General features: G+C 40.4%; 2 protein-coding genes across 4 annotated transcripts in view; both read left to right on the top strand.

Moving 5' to 3' along the window:
• LOC137194469 (rho GTPase-activating protein 29-like) overlaps positions 1-6,497 on the top strand; it is a 30,091-nt gene extending 23,594 nt beyond the window's left edge. For all 3 annotated transcript variants that reach the window (XM_067606382.1, XM_067606383.1, XM_067606384.1), the window contains 9 exons: positions 14-180; positions 592-714; positions 1,201-1,299; positions 2,149-2,312; positions 2,612-2,800; positions 3,022-3,159; positions 3,306-3,538; positions 3,953-4,247; positions 4,537-6,497. In XM_067606382.1, the coding sequence (XP_067462483.1) occupies positions 14-180; positions 592-714; positions 1,201-1,299; positions 2,149-2,312; positions 2,612-2,800; positions 3,022-3,159; positions 3,306-3,538; positions 3,953-4,247; positions 4,537-5,730 (2,602 nt within the window). In that variant the 3' untranslated portion in view covers positions 5,731-6,497. The remainder of the gene's footprint in view (positions 1-13; positions 181-591; positions 715-1,200; positions 1,300-2,148; positions 2,313-2,611; positions 2,801-3,021; positions 3,160-3,305; positions 3,539-3,952; positions 4,248-4,536) is intronic.
• Positions 6,498-9,020: 2,523 nt separating this feature from the next.
• abca4a (ATP-binding cassette, sub-family A (ABC1), member 4a) lies at positions 9,021-23,313 on the top strand. Its single transcript, XM_067604729.1, has 13 exons — positions 9,021-9,086; positions 9,357-9,450; positions 9,588-9,729; positions 9,969-10,108; positions 10,796-10,923; positions 11,136-11,333; positions 14,770-14,859; positions 18,077-18,314; positions 18,619-18,758; positions 19,492-19,608; positions 19,753-19,950; positions 21,920-22,125; positions 23,133-23,313. The coding sequence occupies exons 1-13, from the start codon at positions 9,021-9,023 to the stop codon at positions 23,311-23,313; spliced, it is 1,938 nt and encodes a 645-aa protein (XP_067460830.1).
• The last annotated feature ends 809 nt before the right edge of the window (positions 23,314-24,122 follow it).

Raw genomic sequence — 24,122 nt, 5'->3', positions numbered from 1 at the left:
GTTATTTCCCCAGGTTTGTCAGCAAAAGGTCAGTTGGCAGCACTCATTCCTCCCACGGCAACCTGTCCCAGGCATCCATCACCTCCTGCGACATCCTGAGTGGAGACGAGGCGGACGGTCCTCTACACCGGCCTGCAAAGATCAGTGAGCGGAGGTCCAACAGCAGCACAGACATACAAGGTGCACATGCTCAAAATATCTATCAGAGGTACTTATGTAAACTAGGTTGAACTCAGGGGCGATCAAGGGACGATCACAAGCCACAACAGGACAGTCTTTGTATTTGCAAGTACAATGAAAGAAACTCTGGAAAAGATGCTGCACTTTTTGCAGACCTGGGTAATTGTTCATTTTTCAAGAACTCGCCCCGAGAGGCTCTGTTTTCTGAGTCATGGAAATGTTTTAGGTCTAAAATCAGCAGTTCGCTGGTCACTCATCATAAGTCTGGAATATCCGTGTGACTGTTCTGCTCTGTAAATAACTGAAACTGTAGCTAAGAATATCATAAACGGGCAGCTGTCATTTAGTTGTATTTCTTATTGTTATTCTGTTTGTGTGTGACCGGTGGTCTGTGTCAATGTTTTTCTGCAGTGAGAAGCCAGGCCCCGCTGAGAGCCTGGGCCTCCAGTAGTCAGGGTGGGATGTGCAGTGACTCGGAGAGCGCCGGAGGCAGCAGCGAGTCGAGGTCCATGGACTCCCCCACCGCCAGTCCAGGTATGAGGGCTTTACAAGTTTTTTCATAGTTTAAGAGAGGGTATTTGTTTGTTTAAATACTGAAAGAGGGAACAAAGACAGGAAATATTTCTGCAAATACGCTCAGGAAGTTTTATGAAATATACAATCAAATTGTGTAATTTTAAACAATTTAAAAAAGCTTGATTTTGATATTCAGATCATAATGAAACTGAAGGAGGATGGTGATGCTCCTTATTGTTTCTTTCTCTTCATCATAATCGTTTTAGTGTTACTTCCTCATTGTCCACCATGCCCACACACTAACAAGGATTGGGTACACTTCCCTCTACAAATGAAACTATAAGTTACACTTTAAACACTATGAAGAACTTAATACTAAATGTAGAGCAATATGCTTTATCTGCTGTCTGTTCTCTTTACTGCAGATAGCAGATTCTATTATAAAACTGCGCATTAGTACACTTTAGAATTAGTCTAATGTATGTTTTGTATTTATTCGTGTAGGTGACTTCAAACGACGTCTGCCCAGAACTCCCTCCACTGGAACTATGTCTTCAGCTGATGACCTGGATGAAAGAGAGCCGCCGTCGCCCTCAGACAATGGTAAGACGTGTGTGTGTGTGTGTGTGTGTGTGTGTGTGTTTTGTTTTTATGGGTGTGTTTTATGCATTCTCCTCTCCTCATGCTAATGTGTATACCAGTTTTGGGCTTGTGTCCGAAATATCACAGCCAGTCAGTGTGTCGATTTACTGTATGTGACAGGGAAGTTGTGAAAGGGAGGGAGAAATAGTGAGAGGCTACTGCACACCTCACAATACTGCATATACTGTAAGTGCTTTTGTATGGGTCTGACTCTCTGGAGGATTTTGCTTACATCAGGTGTTTTTATAATCGACAGAGCTGCACAGATGGGGGTCATGTTAGTTTTGGCATATCGCCCCAGCGTATACTTCCTGTATCTATGCTGACCTCTCCTTGTCAGTGTATATGTTTATTTTCTCATAGTGAATTGAAGCAGCAGGACCAGTTCTCCTGTTTGAATTTTTTTCAACATTCACGTGAATTCACATGTAACTGCTACGTTCCATGAACAGGAAGTCACTGTATGCTAAACGTGCTAAAACAGTAGCTCTGTATGTATGTAGCAATATAATATGGTCATTAAGCGAACTTAATATGCCTCCTCTGGGTTTTTTTTATTTTTATTTATCATGTGATTATTTATCATGTGATTAACTGCTCGTGCAGGTTTCATTTCATCTTACAGTAATGATAGCATCCTAATTTCTTATCATCTGATGTGACCTTTTTTTTTCTTACTTCTCTAATCACTCCCCCCAACAAAGTCTTGTTTTTGATGCTCTGATCAAAGGTCAATTGCCTTACTGGCGGGAATTGAGCATAATGTCACCCAGTCTACTTAGTTCCCTTATCGGCTGCTCTGATTTTCAGGTCTGGCTGAGATGGTTACAGAGACGGCCAGTTCTCCCGGTCCCTTCCGCAATGCTCAGATGTCCAAAGCTGCTCAAACCCACAAGCTGAGAAAAATGCGAGCCCCATCTAAATGTAGGGAGTGTGACAGTCTGGTCGTTTTCCATGGCGCTGAGTGTGAGGAGGTACAGTATATACATATATATATATATCTTCAATTAGCTTAAAAATTATAATGGTGTTATGTGTTAAACCTCAGTACAGATCAGTGTACAGTATATGTACAGAAGTATGTGGTAGGAATAGTATGGTTGATATTTGAAGACCTGAAATGTTAAACTAAGATCCAAAACACTTGACCTACTGTTAAGATCACCCTGTAAGAGACAAGAAAGATACTACATCTGTTTGTTTTGTTTTTTTTAATTGTTAGACCTTGTTTGAAGTACTAGATTTAGACTGTCTCTCTCCCTTCATTACCCAGTGTTCCCTGGCCTGCCATAAGAAGTGTCTAGAGACGCTCGCCATCCAGTGTGGCCATAAAAAGTTGCAGGGCAGACTACAACTCTTCGGTATCGACTTTGCCCAAGCAGCAAAGAACAGCCCAGACGGAATCCCCTTCATCATCAAGAAGTGCACTTCTGAGATTGAAAGTCGAGCCCTCAACATCAAGGTAAAGTCAGTTTTTATGATGCATACAGTGAAGATAGTTCATCACTTGAAATCTTGGTTTGCAATACTTTTCAAGCAAGTTTAGACGTATTGAATCAGCATATCTAAAATATAAAACTTTACCTCATGGTGAAAAGCATGCTGATTGGACTGTGATTGATTGATTGTGATTATTAACGGTAAAACATGTAGTGATCCATTTACCTGTTTTTTTTCTCATAGGGCATTTACCGTGTGAATGGTGCCAAATCGCGTGTTGAGAAGCTCTGTCAGGCTTTTGAAAATGGGAAGGACTTGGTGGAGCTATCTGACCTCTCACCTCACGACATCAGTAATGTCCTCAAGCTCTACCTGAGACAGGTGGGTCTTAAATGCTTATCATCATCATGAAAATCTGGGACTTAGTTGATGATCCTGTAGTTTTTATCCTTATGTTTTTCTTTAAAATAAACATTTTAATTCCAGTGGTAACTTACTCACAGCACTTTTTCCCCTTCTGTGTACAGTTACCTGAGCCATTGATCCTGTACCGATACTACAATGACATCATCGGCTTGGCTAAAGAGTGCCAGAGAGTGATAGTGGAGGAGGCCGATAGAGCGCAGAGCACCCAGACCGGAGAGAAAGGTGGTCCGAGCGTCCAGCTTAACCGCGTCATTTTCAAGATCAGAGACCTGCTCCGCCAGCTGCCTATAACCAACTACAGCACTCTGCGTTACCTTATTGCACATTTAAACAGGTATGGGCTATAAACAAAAACCAGTCCACAGTAATGATTTCTGTTTGCCGCTCACTGCACACATTCACAGAGCTTCCTCATGAGACACAGAAGGAAATGGAGACTTCCCTATAGCACAGAAGAAGTGGCACAAAGTACATAAAATTCATGCTCTATTATTAGTCTGGTTAAGTTGGTTTTGAAATCTGACACAATGTTTCTCAATGAATATGTTGTGTTGATGTTTTCTTTATTTACACAATTTTCTAGCTTTAGAATAAGGGGAAGTTAAGTGTACTGACTTTTATTCACAGCATTAATTGCAGATTTTTACATCAGTCAAAGGCGCAGTAATACCTTTTCCATATCAAGTATTGTATAAGGTAAAATATGTCTGTTATGAATTACACTCATTATCTCTCTTTACTACCACAGAGTGACAGAGCAGGCAGAAGAGAACAAGATGACTGCGAGTAACCTGGGCATTATCTTTGGCCCCACGCTGGTGAAGCCACGGCAGACAGATGCCGAGGTGTCCCTGTCCTCCCTGGTGGACTACCCCTACCAGGCCCTGATGGTGGAGTTGCTGGTGCGACACTTCCAAGTCATCTTTGATATGTCGTCCTGCTCTGACATCGCCACCACTGATCAGTCGTCCCCCAGACTCACTCCCCAGGAGAAGCTGCAGCGGCTCAGCAGACACTCCGCCTCCCTGATGGACATCAAAGAGGTGAGGAGGAAAAAAGAGATGGATACAGTGGATACAGTATAGTGTTCAAAGTATTAGCAATGTTCTATTAAGTTACATGCCCTATTGCCATACATGGATTGTTTGAATAGTAATACTTTTACAAAGGACGTTAAGGGGAAGGAGACTAATTTATAATCAGTTCTGATAATGTCATCATTTAATTCTAATTTTTTAGATGTATGATTTTTTTGTACATTATAAATGAACTTCATTAACTACTAATTACTATGTGTTGCACAGATTCTAATTATGTATAATTTCCCTTCAGAGTGCCAAAGTGTACAAGCGATACTCATCAGTCATCCCATCCTCACACATCTTGGATGAGGTTCAGGAGGTCCAGCCAGGAACAGACAGAACGGAGGTCTCAGCCGTGGACGGACTCAATGGGATCCCGACATCTACTCGAGAGGAAGTCCAGAGATCAACCTTAGTGTTTGGCCGTCCCAGCACCACCGTCCCCTCCACCACCACCACCACCACCACCACCATGGCACCAAAGGTCCAGCTACGAACCCAGCGCACTAGACATGTGTCTCGGCCGATCAGCATGCCACTGGAACGCCTGCCCGCTCCCGTCCAGATCAGCGAGAGGAACAACCGAAACACTGCTGCCAACACTGACGCGAGCTCAGCTGAGCGGGACCCTGTTTCTGAAACTATACAGGAGATACCAGAGCCAGAAAAGGCTCGGCACAGTGGCTCTTCCAGAGTTAGCACCTACTACATCACACCCTTCATTGACACACAGGCAATGCAGAGGAGAACATGGGACAGGAAGTACAAGCACTATGATGTTACACCCAGGACTGCTATGATAGTGGCCAACCTGCCACCTGCCAGCTCTGGAGTGCAACCGGTAAAGGCAACGATGCCTATCACCGTTGGCCCAGCAGTGACCACTGCCTCTCTGGTCGCTACCACAAGTAGTGTTAGCACCATATTCCCCAACAACCCCTACACAGTGTCAGTCAAGCCTGTCTGGACGTCTAAAAGGGAAAATGACACAAATCATTCAGTCAGTGAGTCTAGCAGCTCACCAAACCTTCCGCTAACGCTCAGGGCACCAAGGACTCTGCAGCCTCCTCCTGGGACTTTCTACAAGCCCCCTGTTTCCCTAAACAGCAGAGCTAGGACGCTTCCGAACTGGACTACTACTGTCACCACCATCACCACCACCACCACCACCACCACCCCCTCACTCACTCACACCAACCCCGTCCAGGTAGTCACCCCGTCCCCCGCCCTTACCAGCCCCCCACAGACACGGCTCCAGACACAGGACTCCACAGACAGTGCCATTGACCCCGGGGTCTCGACCTCCTCTACCCTTTCACCCCCCCAGTCCCCACCCCCGAGCAGCCCCGATGACCTCAGCCCCAGTGAGACAAAACCCGTCTACCAAAGACTGCGACCTCGGCGGCTGCAGGAGCTCGAACACAGAGAGGCTCATTTTGTCTGATGCCAAAAAAAAACATATTATATCTGTAAATATTAATGTATCCGTGCCATTGTGTATACTGGGAAAAACATTCTTTATCAAACAGGCTGAGACTGGGAGCAAATGTAGGCCTGTGAAAATAAACCATGAAAGTGTTATAAGTACTAATATATTATATTTTACGTCATAGTGTCAGGAGTGGTTGGCATACCAAACATTCAGAAAAAGTGAAGCGTGATGACAACATCGAATGGATTGATGTCATGTTTTTAAATAACAAATTTATGAATTACTATTTTTATGTCAAAGAAATTTACCAACCACAAAACTGACTTCTGTCTGTAAAGAATTCTAAGCCTCATTTTCCTTGTTCATGTTGTTCATGTTGTTCATGTTCAATGTTTGATTTGTTACAAAATTATATTTTATTGTAATCACTCAATGCACTTAATGCAGGTTCAAAATTCTAATGATGCCTTTAATGTTAAAATTTGCTCAATGTTGTATTTTGTTCCGCAAGGAATAGATGAAGTAATTTTAACACAAGGTTCTTAATTATTAAGAAGTCAACATTTTTACCCTTAAATTTGTTAATTTTAGCCTATGATTGGTACATCTTTTCTCAGTATGTAAACCATATGTATCTGTTTACGTTTTTTTATATTCATTCATACATACTGCATGTTTGTCACAGTAATTTTTGTCTCATCGCATTATTGTGACCATACAGGAGAAAAATGACATGCAACAGTTCTTGCTGCAAATTAAAAATGTAGTTCAAACGGTTATTTTTGTTCCTATTGCATTTTTTTTTTCTTACAGATGTTTTTTTTAATGGCCCACATCATTTTTTAAAAGGGTTTTCTTGAAGTCTTGTAGATTTAATTTACACCACCTGTTACACTGCAGTCAGTTATTATGTATATCAGTCAGTCATGTATTCAATCTGATTTTGGGGTATATTTTGCTGTATTGAACAAATTGGAGCAAGAGACAGTGGACTGGTGTCAGATCTAGGGCCTCAACTATTTTTTTTTCAATATTGATTAATCTGAAAAATTATTTCTTTGATTAATTAATTCTTTAGTCTATAAAATGTCAGAAGATAATGAAAAATGAGCCCAAAATCTAAAGATTTTTATTTTACAATGAGATGAAACACGAAAAAGCAGAAAATTGTCACATTTCAGAAGCTGGACACAAAGAATATTTGGAGTTTTTGAAATATGACTCAAATGATTAATCAGTTATCAACAGTTGCCAATTAATTCCCTCCCTATTGATTAATTTATTTTGCCAGTTAATTTTCTCCCCATTGACTAATTTACTAATCAACTGATCTATTTCTGTTTCTTCAGTGCGTCAGAGAAACATGCGTGAAACTTTTTTTTTGGAAAGGTCATTTAGCCCTGTAGATATAAGTTTACTTAATGTGTATCATACTTGTATTTGCTACCTATGAGATTGCATCATATTGTGTATTTCAACCATGTTTCCAGTCATTTTGTTTGCTAGAATTTGCTGTAATTGACAAATAACAGGAGAAAGACACAGTGGTAGACACCGAGCCACAAGGATGCCCAGATTTATTCATGGCTGAGACTTGCATTTATCTCAGTTTCAGGGTAAGCTGCATCTGTTTACATATAGTTCACAGCAGGTTCAAGTGGTTTTACTGTGCTTCTGTCAAGGCTTCACATTCCCGCAACCTAATTACCCATGTCACCTGTTTAGCCTTGCCGAGCTGCTCAGAGGAGTGAGTCACTTCAGACGTGTTCGACACAAAACCGGCAAACAAACCTATTGTCTCTGCTTATTGTCACTTCTCATATTCTTAAATCTAAACTCTGATTCATTTTGTAGGCGTTTAGCTGAAAGACTCATTCGCAGAATAATTTACAATGACAATGCAGATAAATGCTTGCTGTCTTCCTCAAGGACACTTTGACAAGACAAAGAAAACGCGTTGAGTCCTGAAGTGATCAAACCTGTAGCCTCCCTTCTTTCTCTCCATGAGTATCCCTCGTTTCCTCTAGCAGATATTGCCTTAATTCTACCTCAAAATGGATGACTGTTGTCTTTTTTCTGCCTCCCCATGTTGAGCTGGGAGATTAGAGCAATCAGATTAGGAGTGCTGCTGACCTGCAGGCAGAGGAGAGAGAGTGGGCAGCTAGGAGTCATGCGGAGCTCTTCTACCTTGCTTAATTTTTTCCATTACTTCAGCTTGTTTGTGAACCTCTTTCTCTAGATGTCAAATGACTTCTATATCATTCCATAAGAGGTAAGGCTCAGTGTTAACCGTTTTATTCTTTTATTGACATAATTGGATGTGCTTGAAGATCATGTAAGAGCTGACAGGTGCGGTATATGGTCGCTAATTACTGCACCATAGTTCTTCTGATGCCTAGATTGCAGCAATATAATGTTTTGATGTATAAACAGAGATCCTGGTGAATTCATTTTAATGTTACGGCTTCTTAAAAATGCAGTAATTTTTGATGACGAGACATGTTTTGTACAAAATTTCTACATGTTTTTATCAATCTTGCGCAAGGAAGTCCCAGCATGTGTAATTACTGCTTGGGTAATAAGGTGATTTCAGAGAAGTCAGACACATAATGATAGCCTTTACTCTCCTCTTTTAGTCTAACAGGCTTCGTCCTCATGTTTTTCTAAAGTGTTTATGTCCCTGCATTCTCAGTCTGGCAGTCTGGGGTAATCTATTGGACTTGTCACTCTGAACAAATTACTCTTCATGTCCGACATGCCCCGAGGCCATCTGCACACATAACCTGTATATGTGATTGGCGTTTGAGGTTTTGAATGAATTTTGTCTTTTGGAATAAGTCTGCATCATCTCATGTTTACATGTTGTTAATAATGGTGTTGAACACTACATTTTAGCAGTTTTAATAATGTTATACCAACTTGTGTTTTCCAGTAGAGAAATTCCCTCCTTTCGCATATACATGCCTACACGATAAACCGTAAAGACAGTAAGGATTTAGTGTTTTGATCAGGGCCACTTCAGCAGTTAGCCTATACCCTTTCAAAAAAAATCCCCCAAAAATACATTTTTAAAGATGTTTTTGAAAATCATGCAAAAGTCAAGTCAACCTCCAAGACAAGGCAAAGAGCTCTGAAGACCAGACCTAAGAACTCTAGTCCTGGCTCCACTGGAACATTAGGCACTATCTCTTCGTCTGGTTTGTACATTATCTTTGCAAGAACAGAATCGTCACTGATGGAGTTGTATGTCTGCAGGTTTGTCTCAGTCTGATGACCCCCTCCAGGGGTTGAGCTGTGGAGCAATGAAGACGAGCTCCCAAATCCGCCTATTACTATGGAAAAACTGGACTCTCCGCAAGAGACAGAAGGTATAACCATCTATGGAAATGGGTTGGACAAAACATCCAAAACATTATACAGTCTATTCAACACACACACACAGCACAACACTACAGCCTCCAAAATTACTATAGATGTGTGCCAACAGCTCTGTCCCATGGCAGTCTTAATATAAACTGAATGTAGTGTGTTTCCAACTGGTAGGTAATTTGAGGCCTGTTGTATTGGATTAGAGTGGACAGGTGCTGCTATGTTTCTGGTATTTAACTGTACAGCATGTGTCTCCCACTTCTGTCCAGATTCGCTTCCTGGTTGAGATCTTCTGGCCAGTGTTGTTATTCATTGGTCTGGTGTGGCTAAGGAAGGCCAATCCACTGTACCAACAACATGAGTGTAAGAAAAGAAATCTAAGCTGTATTTTTTTTTTTAAATCATGATGCAATACTGGTATTTTTAAATGCCTCCTAGTATCTGGCAGATTTACCCTTTGGCAACTCATGTGCCATCAATTGTGTTCTTTGCTCCTTCAGGTCATTTCCCCAACAAGGCAATGCCCTCTACAGGGATTCTACCCTGGATCCAGGGCATCTTCTGCAATGCCAACAACCCCTGCTTCAGATATCCAACCAGAGGAGAGTCTCCAGGAGTTGTCTCCAACTATAACAATTCTGTGTAAGTCTAATCATAGCGCTTTAAAACCAACATTATACTGCCACTGAAGCAGAAAATAAACAAAACATTGTGACCTTTTCATAGTCATTTACTCATTTAAGTATTAAAATCATCAGATATTGATATTTTTAAATACAAAAAACTTTCACATTATGCCTCTACACGAGCATTAGGTAATGCAGCATTCTGTAGTATTTTGAATGGATCGTATATTTATTGTGGTTGGCTCTGTGTTCCAGATTGGCAAGGTTTTACGCTGACGCCCAAGAGCTACTGCTTAATGACAGAGAGGTCCAGCAGCTTGGCCGTCTTTGGCATCAAATGTCATCCTTCTCAAACTTCATGGAAACTTTGCGCACCAACCCATCTTCAGTGTCAGGTAAAGGGCAAACGTGACAGTGAAACTCCGCAGAGAAAGATTTTCTGGCCAAGTTGTAAAAACCAGCTTGACATAATTTCCTTTAAAACGTTTATTGTAACCTCTAACCTTAACCTGACTGGAAACATTACGTTGGTATCCTGTTGCCCTTACATCCTCTTTCTGCTGGTCTTTCATTGTTTCTGTCTTGTTTCCATCAAAACATCCCCCCACTTTCTCTTTCTTTTTTTAAAATGATCTGTCTGCGTCTCAGTGTTTCATTTTTATCAGATTGCTCATCACATTCACAATAAGGTTTCACTTTTATTTGAGATGTCAGATATCACATTTGTTACTGGTGAATGGAAACTACATAAAATGTTTAGTATCACACAAACAGAAACATCCAGGATAATGGTGCTGTATTCTCTAAACGCCAATTTATCCCTGGTAATATTCACATTATTGTTGTCAGTCATATGCACAGGATTGAAATGTAAACATGACAAGGTTACTCTGAATATAATGTTAATTTGAACTGTTTGCAGGAATGCCTTGCACCTCTTGCTCTCCAGACTTTCTCTGAGACACCAAATCCCTGCTGATCTGTCTTGCTGTGAATCATTTCATCTGTGCAGTTCACTTCTGGTGAAGTCAATATTGTCTTTGATGGTTCTAACCTTTTACTATCTCTGCTGCTGATTTCAGGTCGTGGGCTGAAGATAAATGACATTCTGAAGGATGACGAAGTTCTCACTGCTTTCCTGTTGCGTGACGCTGCCCTCCCTGACTCTATAGTTTACCAACTGGTCAATGCAGAAATACGACTAGAACAGGTGCATTTTGGAGGGATGACTGAGGGGTTCATCTTCATTTTGTAAAACAATATTGAAGAACAACATTGTATTCTTGGGCCAATTCAATTATATTTGCTAACTCTTTGAGACATACTCCACTTTTTTGAAACATAGAGCCTTGACTTCAAACATCATCCCTGAGTCAACAAAGAAAACATTCCACCTTTTCACTTCTTTTTCATGTTCTCCAGTTTGCCTTCGGTATCCCGGACCTGCAGTTGAAAGACATAGCCTGCAGCCAGGCCCTGCTGGAGCGCTTCATCATCTTCCCCAGTCGCATGGGCCTCCACGGGGTGCGCAACGCCATGTGTGCCCTCAGTCAGCAAAGGCTGCAGAGAATAGAAGACATCATGTATGCTAATCTGGACTTCTTCAAAATCTTCAAACTGGTTAGTAGCATTGTTTTAAAGGGCTTTATGCAGCTATTGTGAACATTAACACATCAGTGTCAAATTTTCCAAATTAGACTGTTGTGCCTTGTTGTTTAGAGGATGTTGTTACTTCAATCCCCGTTTTTACTCCTTTGCTTTCTTTGGTCAGGAGTTTTCTCTTTTGGGTTATGGCCAAGGCCACTAAAGATGACAAGTCAGTCATTATTACCACTGTGCATTTGAACACTATGTATTATTGGAAACATGGATGTCCCTCTTCCTGTCTTGTCAGTGACCAGTCTTCTTATCTCAGAATTGACTTGGCAATTATGCCAATCCATGTTAAAATGCTTTTCAATCTTTAAGGTTCTAATAGATTTTCAGACATTGCCAGTATGGGTGTATATAGTTTTAAGCAAACGTTACTCATATAGGAGTAAATAGTGCATTTGTTAGTTTTTTGTAATTCATACACATTTGGTGCTCTAGTAAGTATTACCAGCAGCAGGATGGTGTATGTGGGAATTAAAATAAACTGCAGTGCCAATGCTTATGGTGAATGAAGGATATGTCACCAAGTGCAACAGTATAGCCCATTGATGTGTTTTTAATAAATTTAACAATGGAGCTCTATGGCACAGGGGAATAAGATATATCAGGATTTAGCTACATTCATTGTTGGTTTAAGTGCTTTCATGGGATTTTCTGACAATAAGAAAATATTAAATATCCCTAGACTTGAAGGACACACATTCTTTAAGATTTTGTACTACACTGCGTCACCAGGCTGATTCACTGTGAACTATTTGTGGAGAAAGGGTGGAAGGAGGATTCCATACAAAAGACATGTATCAAAATCTGGGTTTCTCCTCAGTACAACCAGTATAAAGTTAATACCGTTGGCTCTGAACCCTGAACTGTTACAAATTTGAAAGGGCACTTTGTACAGAATTTGCTCATCTCCTTCTCGTAGAACATTTTTTTTTACACTTCTCTGGAAATTCTTAGCTGGATCTCTTCATGATAGCAACTGGATTACTCAAGTTGATACTGAAATATTGTTTTTGTCGGTTCACTTTCACCCTTCCGTTGGTTCACCCTTGTGATGACACGTAACAGCGCTGGTTTCTGCTAACCAGAGTGCATTTTTCTGTGTTAAATTGTGGCATGACGGTTAGTTCTATGTACAGACTGCCGATGCCAATGCTGCATGTGAGCTCTAGTGGCTCATCCAGGTGAGTCTGCCAGACCTGTTCACTGGCCACAGGCTTTATCAGGAGCTTGGGATAAACCATAGGCTCTGTTTTAACCCTGTTCTGCTTGCATTTTCAAAAGCAAGTAAACATGAAAACAGGCAAAATTTTGTTTTCTCGAATGACACTTCATGTTATCGCTCATACTTTTTGGTAAAGATAAAAAACTTTTATGAAGTGTGTGTGTATAAAGGGTGTCTCTCAGAAGCAGACCGTAAAACGAACACAGAAAATTGAAGTAGCACTAAAAAGAGAACAGATACCTAACACATTGTACACTGTCGGAAATATTATTCCTTGACAGCCTTCGGTTACCTTACTATATGTGTTTGTTGGTGTACAGCCTGAGTGAGTCAGGTGACTGGCTCAGGGAACTGGTGTGGCATTATCCTCCTCTTGGCCTGTTTCTGTAATGGGTTTAGCGAGGCCCCGCCCATAGACTGTGAGGTATTTTGTAAGTCGTGATGCTGCATCTTGTACAAATACATTATCAACATGTGCCATTATAAAGAGGTCAGCCAGCATACCTGATTATCTGGTAGACCTGGCTGTAAGACTGAGACAGTGAGAACATGACAGAGTTACCATGTCTCGAATCTCTTCTTTCTTAAAGACATCGCAACTGCAAAATTAAGAATTTGAATATATGAGTTAATTACTCGAATATGTTTAGAGGCCCACATTTAAATAACAGAAGACCAACTAGACTTGGGCAGATGTAGGAATTACATAAAGCGATACTATATTTCACCAACTCATATCAGAAAAGTATGAGGTCAAACTTAAAGAAAACAAATCTTAAATATTTCTCTTTAACATGAAATATTCATGACTAAATAAGGAAAATCAGCATTAACATTTCATTATTTATATTTATTATTATTTATTAAGAGATTAACACTCTAAAGCTCAGCTTATCTGGCTCATCAGGTGGTTGTGGTGTGATCAGATTTGATTGACAGCGCCCAAACAACCCACCAACTGTCATAAGACTCTTATTTGACCGTTGCTTAATTCTGATTGGTGAACGGAAGTACGTGACATCAGCTTCTTCCGACTGAGGCTCGCCCACTTGAAACCAGTGAATGAAAATAAAGAATAAAGAAATCTCTCAAGTGAAAAAACCCACCGTGTTCTAACTTTGCGTGTACGTATTGTGTTTATATGTAGGATCATAACTCATAGTAAGAGGCTGATTAAGAAAATACATTTTAGGGGCTTTAAAGTAAAGCAAATATAGCATTTAACATCTTGGTCGTACATTTTTGTTGTGCATAGAATTGAAAAAAAGACAATATGATATTATTATTAATACATTGTCAATGAGTAGTAGAAATATGACAGATATGCACATGCGCTCCATGGTTTGTACAGTGTTAGTAGTACAGTAGCATCTTAGTGGTGATCTTTTGATTTAACCCATTAGCTCAGTTAAGTTTAAAGCCCATTACCACCCTGACCTTTGCCTTCTAGCAACTTTCCTCCCCTCATTACGCTCCGGACTCCCCTCTCCCATCAACCTCTCAACACTCTCCCTTCCTATTCCCTCGCTTTCTCTCTTTCCCCCGGGTCGCCTCGCTCCTTCCTTCGTTCGCTGAAATGCAGGCGCGAGGAATGCGAGAGGAAGGATATCTCATGTGCGTGTTTGTCTTGGCATTCAGGGTTTTCCGTAGCCCTCAGCACTCTGCCCTGACCAGGCGTTTTCTAACACCTACTGCTAATGGTTTCTCAAGAAGATAAAGTCATTAAGGGATGTTTACAGGAATAATGTTAGTGTGTTTCCATATCTAACACTTGATGGATTTCTAGTTTAATACAGGTTTGCCAAAGCTAAGCAAAGACCCAAACTTTGTGACAAATGAAAGGAAGTGCTATTATAGTGCAGTGTGGTTTTAGTTCATATAAAGACTGGGTAAAGAAAGTCTGCAAAGAATGGTTCCTTCTTCTTAACAACAAAGTACTTATTTTCCAGTAGAACTTTAGGATTGCTGTTTAACTGGCTTCTTGCTAGATATGAATCTGTTCATCTGTTTAAGGTCATCACGGGACATGACTAAACAAGAGCAGCGATAGTTTTGACCCAGAAGAACAATGAGCCAATTGTTTTTAGTCTCTCATTTTATCTGTATCGATCTCATTTTTTAATATTAATATTTTTCACTTGACTGTCTGTCTTGCGTCTTGTGACTTTGTTTCCCCAGATGCCCCAGGTTATGGACAGGAGCTCCGAGGGGATTGACCTGCACTTCTGGGGTCGGGTTCTTAAAGCGACGTCGGAGAAGATCCAAGTTGTAAGTGCTCCAAAATCCATCAATCCCTTCCACCCCTGCTCCTCTCTTCTGTTCGGTCCTGCAGGATCAGAGGCCCCAGTATTTTTAGCCCGCAGGAAACTCGCCTCTTCCGTTGCTCCCTGTTTGAGAATTGCTCACAGAGGAGGCTGAGTGATGGGTTCAACAATGTGGGATGTGCATGTGTGTATGTGTGTGTCTGAGAGCGAGTATGTATGTGTTAACAAGCACACAACCTGTGGGACTTACATGGTATGTGTGTGAGGGTGTGCTGTTGGAGTATGAATGCATGTGCATTCACATAGGTTACTTTGCATAATTGTGTGTGTGTGTGTGTGTGTGTGTGTGTGTGTGTGTAAACCTGCAGATTGTGTCTCTGATGGCATGTGCAAGTATAGATGTGCATGTGTCTTTCTCATTTTACTTACTGGATATACAGTACATAAATGCAAATCAGAATAGAATAAGTTCTCTGAATGATTCTGTATGAGGCTCCTTTGTTTCTCTTTCTATATTTTTGTCTCTTACTGTTTCTACATTCCTTTTGTTTTATGTGTCCAAACCCCCAACCTTCTTTGGAAATCAGAATAGAATAGAAATGGAATATATAATAAAAGAGAATATTGTTGAGATCAAGCATAGAATAGCTGAACAATCTCACTTCAAGGTCAATTATCTGGAGCTTTTGATCATACCACATGATGGGCATCAGCAGATAGAGTTTGCAACGTTGTCATGGAATTGTAGATGTTTACTTTTTTTTTTTTTTTTTTTTTTTACATTTTTTATATTAACACTTTAAAGGATGTCTGTATGGGACAAAAAAAATAATCTATAGCCAGAAGCTGGTTAGCTTAGCTTAGTGCAAAAATTAACAAAATCTACATACCAGCACCTGTAAAGCTCACTAATTTATTTTGTTATCTAATTAAATTTGTTACAGACATGAGAGTAATATAAAAATAAATATATAGATATTTATATATACTGCAAAAAATTAAAAGAACGTATTTCCTAACATTTTTCTATAGGATTCCTTTAAGGACTTCTTGTCCAAGTTGGCTTAAAAGTTGAGACTGAATGTTCATTGTTGACCTTGGAAACAGCAGTTTCTAGAAAACAATCTCACCACAAAGTCCATTTGTTTGCTTATCTGGAGCTTTCAATCATAACACACAGGGATATATTTTTTCTGACAAAGGATGCAAACATAAAGGAAAAAAAAAATGAATAGTGCCTGGGGAAAATTGCGTAAAAACCAGACAATATAGCCCTTTCTTTATTATCAGTTGTCATGGAATTGTAGATGTTCTGAGCACTTTAGGGGCTTATTGTCCATGTTGGATGAATATCGAATAGAATATAGTAAGTAGAAATTAAATGGGAAGGACTAGAACAGAAGTGCAAGATAAATAATAAAATAGAGTAGAATTACAGTACATTAAAAGCATTTGAAATGGGCTGCCTGAACACTTTTCTCCAGCCTTCACTAATCTTGATATAAGTGTTTATGAATTTCATCTTTACCAATGATATAGTAATTACAAAAAAATTGGACACACACACACACACACACACACACACACACACCTATACACGTAAAAGAATGACTGGAATTGTGTCGTGTGTTTCGGCACGTTCACTGTATGTCCCAAGGGGGGGGTGTATCACATCATCGCCGTAAGCCAGGGTGAGAGAGAAAGAGAGGAGTGGAGGGGGGAGAGAGAGAGAGACATTTCTTGGAGGTGACACATCCTGTAGGTGGGACCTTCATATCACCGTGGTGACAGAAAGGCGAGCCAAATGCTCTCATTGCCCACCTCTCCTTCCTTTTAATTTAGTGCGCTGAGTGTTTGTGTGTGAAATAATAAATAAGAAGAGGGAGGAAAAGGGAGTGAGAGCGAAAGGAACCAGTGGGGGTGTTTCGGCAAGTGCATGTGCACAGACAAAGGTTATGTTTGAGTGGGGGACATAGTAAAGCAATGAGTCATTTTCACATACTGACCTTTTAAACCAGTTTGATTATTGGTGTTGCAATACACTCTACATTTAAAACTAATAATATAACTAATATCAGTGCTTATGAACAAATATTCCTGGATTTGATTTCCTATGAGATCATCGAAAAAATGTGAAACCTGGCATTTCATTTTAGGTTTATGTCTTCCTTAAGTGATTGTGTCTTTGGAGCGATGTGTGAGTAATAGCTTTTTTTTGATGAGCGAAACCAATTTAAACATAAAACTCTAGTTATTGGCAACCTTCTCTCCCTTTTTCTTTAGAAAGGAAATGATACATAGTGGGGAGAAATGCACTCGGATGAAGCTATTTTTGTTCTATCAATTGGAGGATATTTAGTCCACCCCCTGTCTATCCTTGTCATCTGAGGAGAGGCGTCTGTCCAAAATGTTTGCTTATCTTTCAAACTATTGTTTTCTACTTGATTGTTTATATTATAAAATTCGCTCAGTATGAATGATTATGAAGAACATAAATATCCCTACCTTGTATACAATGATCTAATAAAAGGTCAAATAGCTCAAAGCTTATTATTTACACTTCCCCGAAATACTCAACATTCAATCATCCTGTTAGATGGTGAATGAAAATTCAGCCCTGCTTGGCCACATTGATGCCCAGACAAAGAGAACGTCAGGGAAACCATCAGCCTGGCCAATTTAGTTGGCTTGTGTGTGTGTGTGTGTGTGTGTGTGTGTGTGTGTGTGTGTGTGTGTGTGTGCTCTATACCTGATTTGGGTCAATCATTTTTTGAGCACTGTGGGTTGTTTGAGTTACCACATCATGAAAGTTCATTAAAAAGCAGAGACTTTTTAAAATGAAAGGATTAAAGTTTGTTTAGGTGAAATTTTAAATACCTTGTTCACTTTCTGGCACTCTCATAATTGTTCTTTCTAACTAAACTCACCCATGTTGTATATCTAATATCAAGTTAGAGGGCTAATTAGTAGATGTTGGCATGCTAATATGCCAAACTAAGATAGTGAATATACTGCTGTGCCAAAATACAGCGTCACAGAGCCTCTTAGTCTGGTTTAGACTGTGTTGAGCAATAATAAGTGATTAGCCCTTTCCAGAGTAAACTGGTTTATACATTTAAAACTGTTATTTTTTAATGTACGTCTGGTGAGATAGCTTGAACAGAGGGAAGCTTCTAAATGATGTTAACATATATGAGAAATCTCCTTTATGTCTTTTGCAGCTGATGGACCGGGAGGGCTCTCAGGAGCTCCTGAAGGCTGTTTCCTCTCTGTTCCAATCTGGGGGTCCCTCCTCCTTCACCCAGCTGATGTCCAGTGTGTCGAGCCTCTTCTGTGGATACCCAGAGGGAGGCGGCTCCAGGGTGTTGTCCTTCAACTGGTATGAGGACAACAACTACAAGGTGTTTCTAGGGGTGAATGGCAGCAAGAGCCACAACTACGTCTATGACGACACCACCAGTAAGTGAAGAAGTCCTGAGCTTTAAATGCCCCGATTTCCATTTTATGAATTGTACTATATACCGAAGCATATAGACTAATTGGAATATAAAGCACACAATGTACAACAGATCATAGTAAACCATTTTGGGTTCGATATTATCAATATTATCTAAATGCAGGCCAGTTGTGGAGGATATAAGAAAATATCTTTGTACTCTGAATGATTTTGTAAGATGCTCTTGTATTTCTCTTTCAGTATTTCTCTTTCTGTCTCTACATTCTTCCTCTTTATTGACTGCTTTTGCAATTCTTGTGCCGATAGCTCCCTTCTGCAACGCTCTGATGCAGACCCTGGAGTCCAACCCTGTCACAAAAATTGTGTGGAATTCAGTCAAACCCCTGCTGATGGGAAAGATCCTGTACACCCCCGACTCCCCCGCCGTCCGCAAGATATTAAAGAGTGTAAGAGAGACCACCTCCAGCCCGACCCCTCACCTCTCTCTTTCTTTCTTTCTCTCCACATCTCTCTGCTCACTTTTTCTCCCCTTCTCTATTTCTTTCAACACGCTCAGTATCTGTTTATATGTGTCCAAACCCCCCCCCACCCTTCTTAGGAATGAGCTGACTACCGAAGCAAAGGAGGGTGGAGGGATCAGGGGGCAATCTGGTGCGGTAGGAGGGAAGGGAAGAGGAGGGGAGAATTAAACAATAAAATGAATGTGAGGGAGCAGCAATGAAAGGAAAAACAGAATGTTTTTCAGTCTGTCATGACTCATTCATTGATCCTGGCACAAAGAAGGTCTCAGTTTAAAGGAGAGATTTGTTAATGAGCTGCTCCGGAACTGAAAATGACCTCATGTGATTGTCTGCCTGTTAAGTACCTGTGTTGTTTGAGGAGAGTGCAGTTGAGAGCTTCGATAAACAAAATGTTACTGTAGGATTCATAAAGCAGTGTTTTTAACTGCTGTGCAATGCAATATAATTTGACGTTAAGTCATGGAGTCATGTTACAGTTTCCAACAGTGCTACATGTGTAAAAAAAAAAAAGTTATGCCAGTGTCACTGTTTGTGAGAAACTTTTAGATAGAAGCTCAAATTGATTCCCTTTGTGATGATGCTTGATATATATTGAATATGCTTCTGCTCTATTTGCACACCACTTGTGAACTTTTCTTTTGTGTGTTTGTGTATTTAGGCCAACACAACATTTGAGGAGCTAGAGAGGCTGCAGAACATGGCCAAAGCGTGGGAGGAGATGGGACCTCAGCTCTGGGCTTTCTTTCATAGCAGCGTCCAGATGAACATGATCAGAGTATGAAGCATACATTGTACAGATAAACAAATACATGTACTGCCCTCTCAGCCTTAATGGCCATAATATTTTTTTGTTAATATGGTATAAAGCTGATGTTTTCTGTAAAATACAGTAACTATACTCCTGTCCCAATCACTACAGGACACCTTGAGAAACCCAACAGTGATGCACTTCATGGACGAAAGTCTAGAGGACACAGATTTTACCACCAAAGACATTCTTAACTTCCTGCACAACGGTCCAGATGAGCAGAGAGACCCCGGCATGCCCAACTTTGACTGGAGGAACATTTTTAACATCACCGACCAGCTCATACGCATGTTCAACCAGTATGGAGAGGTAAGTAACAGAATCATATTGTTCCCCATCTGTTGAAGAACATGCATATCCTTCCTTCTTTTTTTCAGTCTGTATTTACAAAATTTTCCACATTCCCAGGATGAGATGTTTAGCCTTTTTGTTAGACCATCTCTCAGTTCTCCAGACAGGAGCATCAGTCTTCCGGGTCTGCTCCCAGGAGATTGCAGCCAGGCCCCTTTCAAATAGTACAGGCCACTTAGCACAGCTTTAGAGACGCTCTCCTGTCCAGTAGGCTGAAAGGTGGGGAGAACAAGCCTGCTGTCACCCCCCTCCCTGGCTTCCTTTGTGGAACCAGTGATAAAGTGGAGAGTAGGTGGGAGTTAGTCACCCCCCCCTATGAGCTCAATGCTGCTTTTAGTGTATGGCCCCGCTTTGAAACAGACCCCTGTGCCTGCGGATAAAAGAGGGCAAATCACTCTATCCATCCTTCACGCCTTCCCTCTTTCCTCTGATTTAAAGGGGGCACATGGGGTTGTGGTTTTAGAGAGAACCCTATCAGTGCAGGCATCTCAATCTGTCCTTTGTCTTCAAGTTCAGCGCGAAGACCCCTCTGAGCCCCACAAACAAACCCAGGCGATTTGGCCAATTAGATATAGTTGTCAGTTAGCATTGGCCCATAGGATAACTGCTACAGTTAGCATTAGGTCCTCTAACTCTGTCAGGGGTATGTTTCTCACACTGAAATCCCATTGGAACATGTGTATCAGTGAAGGTCTTTCTTCTCAGCCCATCTCTGAGTGAACATTATTGTGTCGTGAATGTATGGTCCCGTAGAGATGAATGGGAAGTGGTCCCCTCGTCCTTCTGTGAGAGCTCTCAGGGTATTGTACAGTAATGTGAATGGAGACATTAGACACGGTGTACATAGGGGTAGAGGGGCTAAAGAGCGGTGTGTTAGTGTGTGTGTGTGTGTGTTGGGAGTTTCACAGGCTAATTACATGTGTTTCATAGAGAGACTGTGTGTATGCGCTGTCAGAGAGTGTATAGCGTGTGAGAGTGTGAGCTTCAGAGTGCAACTGTTATGTGTGTAAGTGTGTAGGTGTATGGAGTTGTGATTGTGGGTAGTTAGCTACATGAGTTCATGCGCTTGCTTTCCTGCATGTATGTCTGTGTCTTTGTGTAAAGAATGAATGTAGTAGCTATAGTATGTCATCAGGTCACTTCAGTGAAAGACATAACTACCCACAGTCTGCAAAGATTATGAGTAGGGTTGGGTATTGTTTGAAATTTTCTTACAGACGGAAAAGGATACTTTTTTCATTTCACCGTTTGAGAAATATAAACATATTTTTTGACAAATTATTTCAATCAACAAAATCAGAGTAGCCAGTTTTACTTTTTTCTGTATTTGTTCGTGTCTTTTTGGTTTGTTTCAAGTATTTCTTCTAGTATGCATTTACAGAGTGTGTGTAAAAAATAAAGATTAATAATATTTGTTATGATTACATTACATATGTGTATTGTTGGTAAAGCCCAATTAGTTAATAAATTTATGATCACCAAAAACAAGTAGCCATACATGAACTTTGACTAAATAAAATTTTGCCACAGCTAAATAAAATTCCTGATATAGAAACGTAAGTAAACAAGACTATGAATCAATGCCATCTTTCTATACTTGACAGCTTCCAACACTCACATGTTATGGACACATTTTGGTCAAGACTAAAAAAGAGGTTCAATACCCAGCTCTCCTTGCCAGTTGTTCATGTACTGTAATCCAGTACATGGACATGCACTCACTCACTTATACACCCACTCAGTCATACTTTCAATTCATGTTTCATAGAATACAGCAGTATCATCTTTGTTCACCTGGGAGCATATATAATACATGAAAACAAAAACCTGTATTTTATACTTGCAATGCAACTGCTGTAGCATAGTTTCCCAGTTTCTTCTGAAAACTTAAACTTACCAAACCCACACCACTCTTTTCTCCCTGTAGTGCATCAACCTGGATAAGTTTGTGGCTCACACCGATGAGTCACAGATGATCCACCAGGCCTTGTACCTGCTAGAGGAGAACAAGTTTTGGGCTGGCGTGGTCTTCATGGACATGTATCCCTGGACCACAAGTGTTCCACCACATGTCAAGTATAAGATCCGCATGGACATTGATGCAGTGGAGCGCACCAACAAGATCAAAGACAGGTCAGTAGCGGATGTGTTGATTGTTTGATGTTTTGCTGAGCATTAGTTTCCAACCTTTTTGGCTTGTGATGCCTTAAAGTGAAGCAATCTCTATTTGTGACCACTTGTTAAGCTGTACATAACCATGAGTTGTCAGTAGCTCCACCAAATTGTTTCATTTGAGTACTTGTTTGAGACAAATATTTTAGAGAAAAAACAGAAAAAATGAATATAATTTTTTTGTAACATATTTATTCACCTTTCCTGATCCATTAATCATACTGTGACCACGCAGATGTATCTTGTTTCCAAACCACTGGTGACAAATAATTTATAAAAAGTAAAGTATATGTGTTTTATAAGCAAAATGACAGGTCAGTAATAGGTGCTTTCCTATACATTTCATTGCAACTGACTAGTATACGTACATACAGCAGTTATGGGTTCCAACAACCTGACAACCTTCCCCTTCCTACATTTTTTCCTGCTGTTTCCGCTGTGTTAATGAGGCAATTTAGATAGATTTCTCACATTCGTCATATGAAAACAAAAACAACCTCTGCATCTGCTCCCAAAGTGATTTCCAAAGTTTCTCAGTGGTTCTCAATACCTGGGCTTTCATACTCCCATGATGGCTTACTTGCATTTTGCTTTCCCTTTGATCTCCCATTCATAAACAGACAGTATGTCAATAGCCCCACAGGGTGAACAAACAGTTTTAGCTGTTTACAGTGGTAATGGACCCAGAGGGAGTTCTCCCTCTATACAATTGAATAATCAGATTGTAAAAGGGCTTTGCCTCTGACTTATCCGCTTAAGTAAAAGCTGTGTACATGTGGTGTGTGTTTGGCTTTAGAGACTTTGGCTTTGGGATATATTATTATTAAAATATTCTGAATGGAGACTGGGATTATTTCTTCTAACAAAAAATGATTATAAATTAATTGTTTGTATAACCTAGTGGCCACATTTTAGCCAATAAGACAACCCAGCCATCTTTATAACTTACTCCCCGTGTTTTCTCTCAGATACTGGGATCCCGGCCCCAGAGCAGACCCCATGGAGGACCAGAGGTACATCTGGGGAGGCTTTGCCTACCTGCAGGACATGATTGAACATGGCATCATCAAGCTTCACACAGGCAACGACTGGCCACTTGGGGTCTACGTTCAGCAGATGCCCTATCCGTGCTATGTAGATGACCTGTGAGTAAATCAGTCACTTCTTGTAACTGAATATCATTCACATGGTGGATTCTTTATACAAAAAGTACAAACAAAGTAGTTAAAGCCACTATGTCAAGAATTGTTCTGTGATTACAGCATCCTTAAAATTCTGCTGGAATTAGATTCTGTTTGGTTAAAATGAGGCTGTATGAGACTTGGTGGAAAATTGTTGCAGTTTATGTGTGCTTTCAGCTCATTCAACTCAGTGTCTCCAGGTCGGATTTATTGGGGGTAGTGGGATGGATAAGGCCATGCATTGCTGTCTGCCACAGTGTTATTTTTGACATTACCACTGGGGGGCACTAAAGTCATACATTTTCAAATTCTTCACATAGTGGATTCAAATTTGCTTCCTAGAATCCACCTTTTCTAAAAACATGTCTCTCTTTTTTCTTTTTCAATAAAGGAAAACAACAGAAATGGAAATGATTTTGAGGTTTTTATAGGCTGTATAGTTATGTTGAGGAGCAGGGACAGATTTTGCCTAAGCAATCCACTCATGTCCTAACTCAGTGGTTCCCAACCTAGGGGGTCAGGACAAAGAGGTCATGAGATGATAGGACTGGATAGGATACAGAAAAAAGGATACTGCAACTGATTGTGGACTGTGGGGAACTTTACTGGATATTTTTCACTATTTTCTGACATTTTATGGACAAAATGATTAACCGATGAATCAAGACGATAATCAGTAACTTAACTGGTAGACAATGCAACATATGATAAGGGGTCCCAGGTAGGCTTTGCTTTATTTTAAGAGGTCACAAGGCCAAAAAGGTTGTGAACCGCTGT

Source organism: Thunnus thynnus, chromosome 12 (assembly GCF_963924715.1).
Source record: "Thunnus thynnus chromosome 12, fThuThy2.1, whole genome shotgun sequence".
In the NCBI taxonomy this organism is placed as follows: domain Eukaryota; kingdom Metazoa; phylum Chordata; class Actinopteri; order Scombriformes; family Scombridae; genus Thunnus; species Thunnus thynnus.
This window is presented reverse-complemented; position numbering and strand designations above follow the sequence as displayed.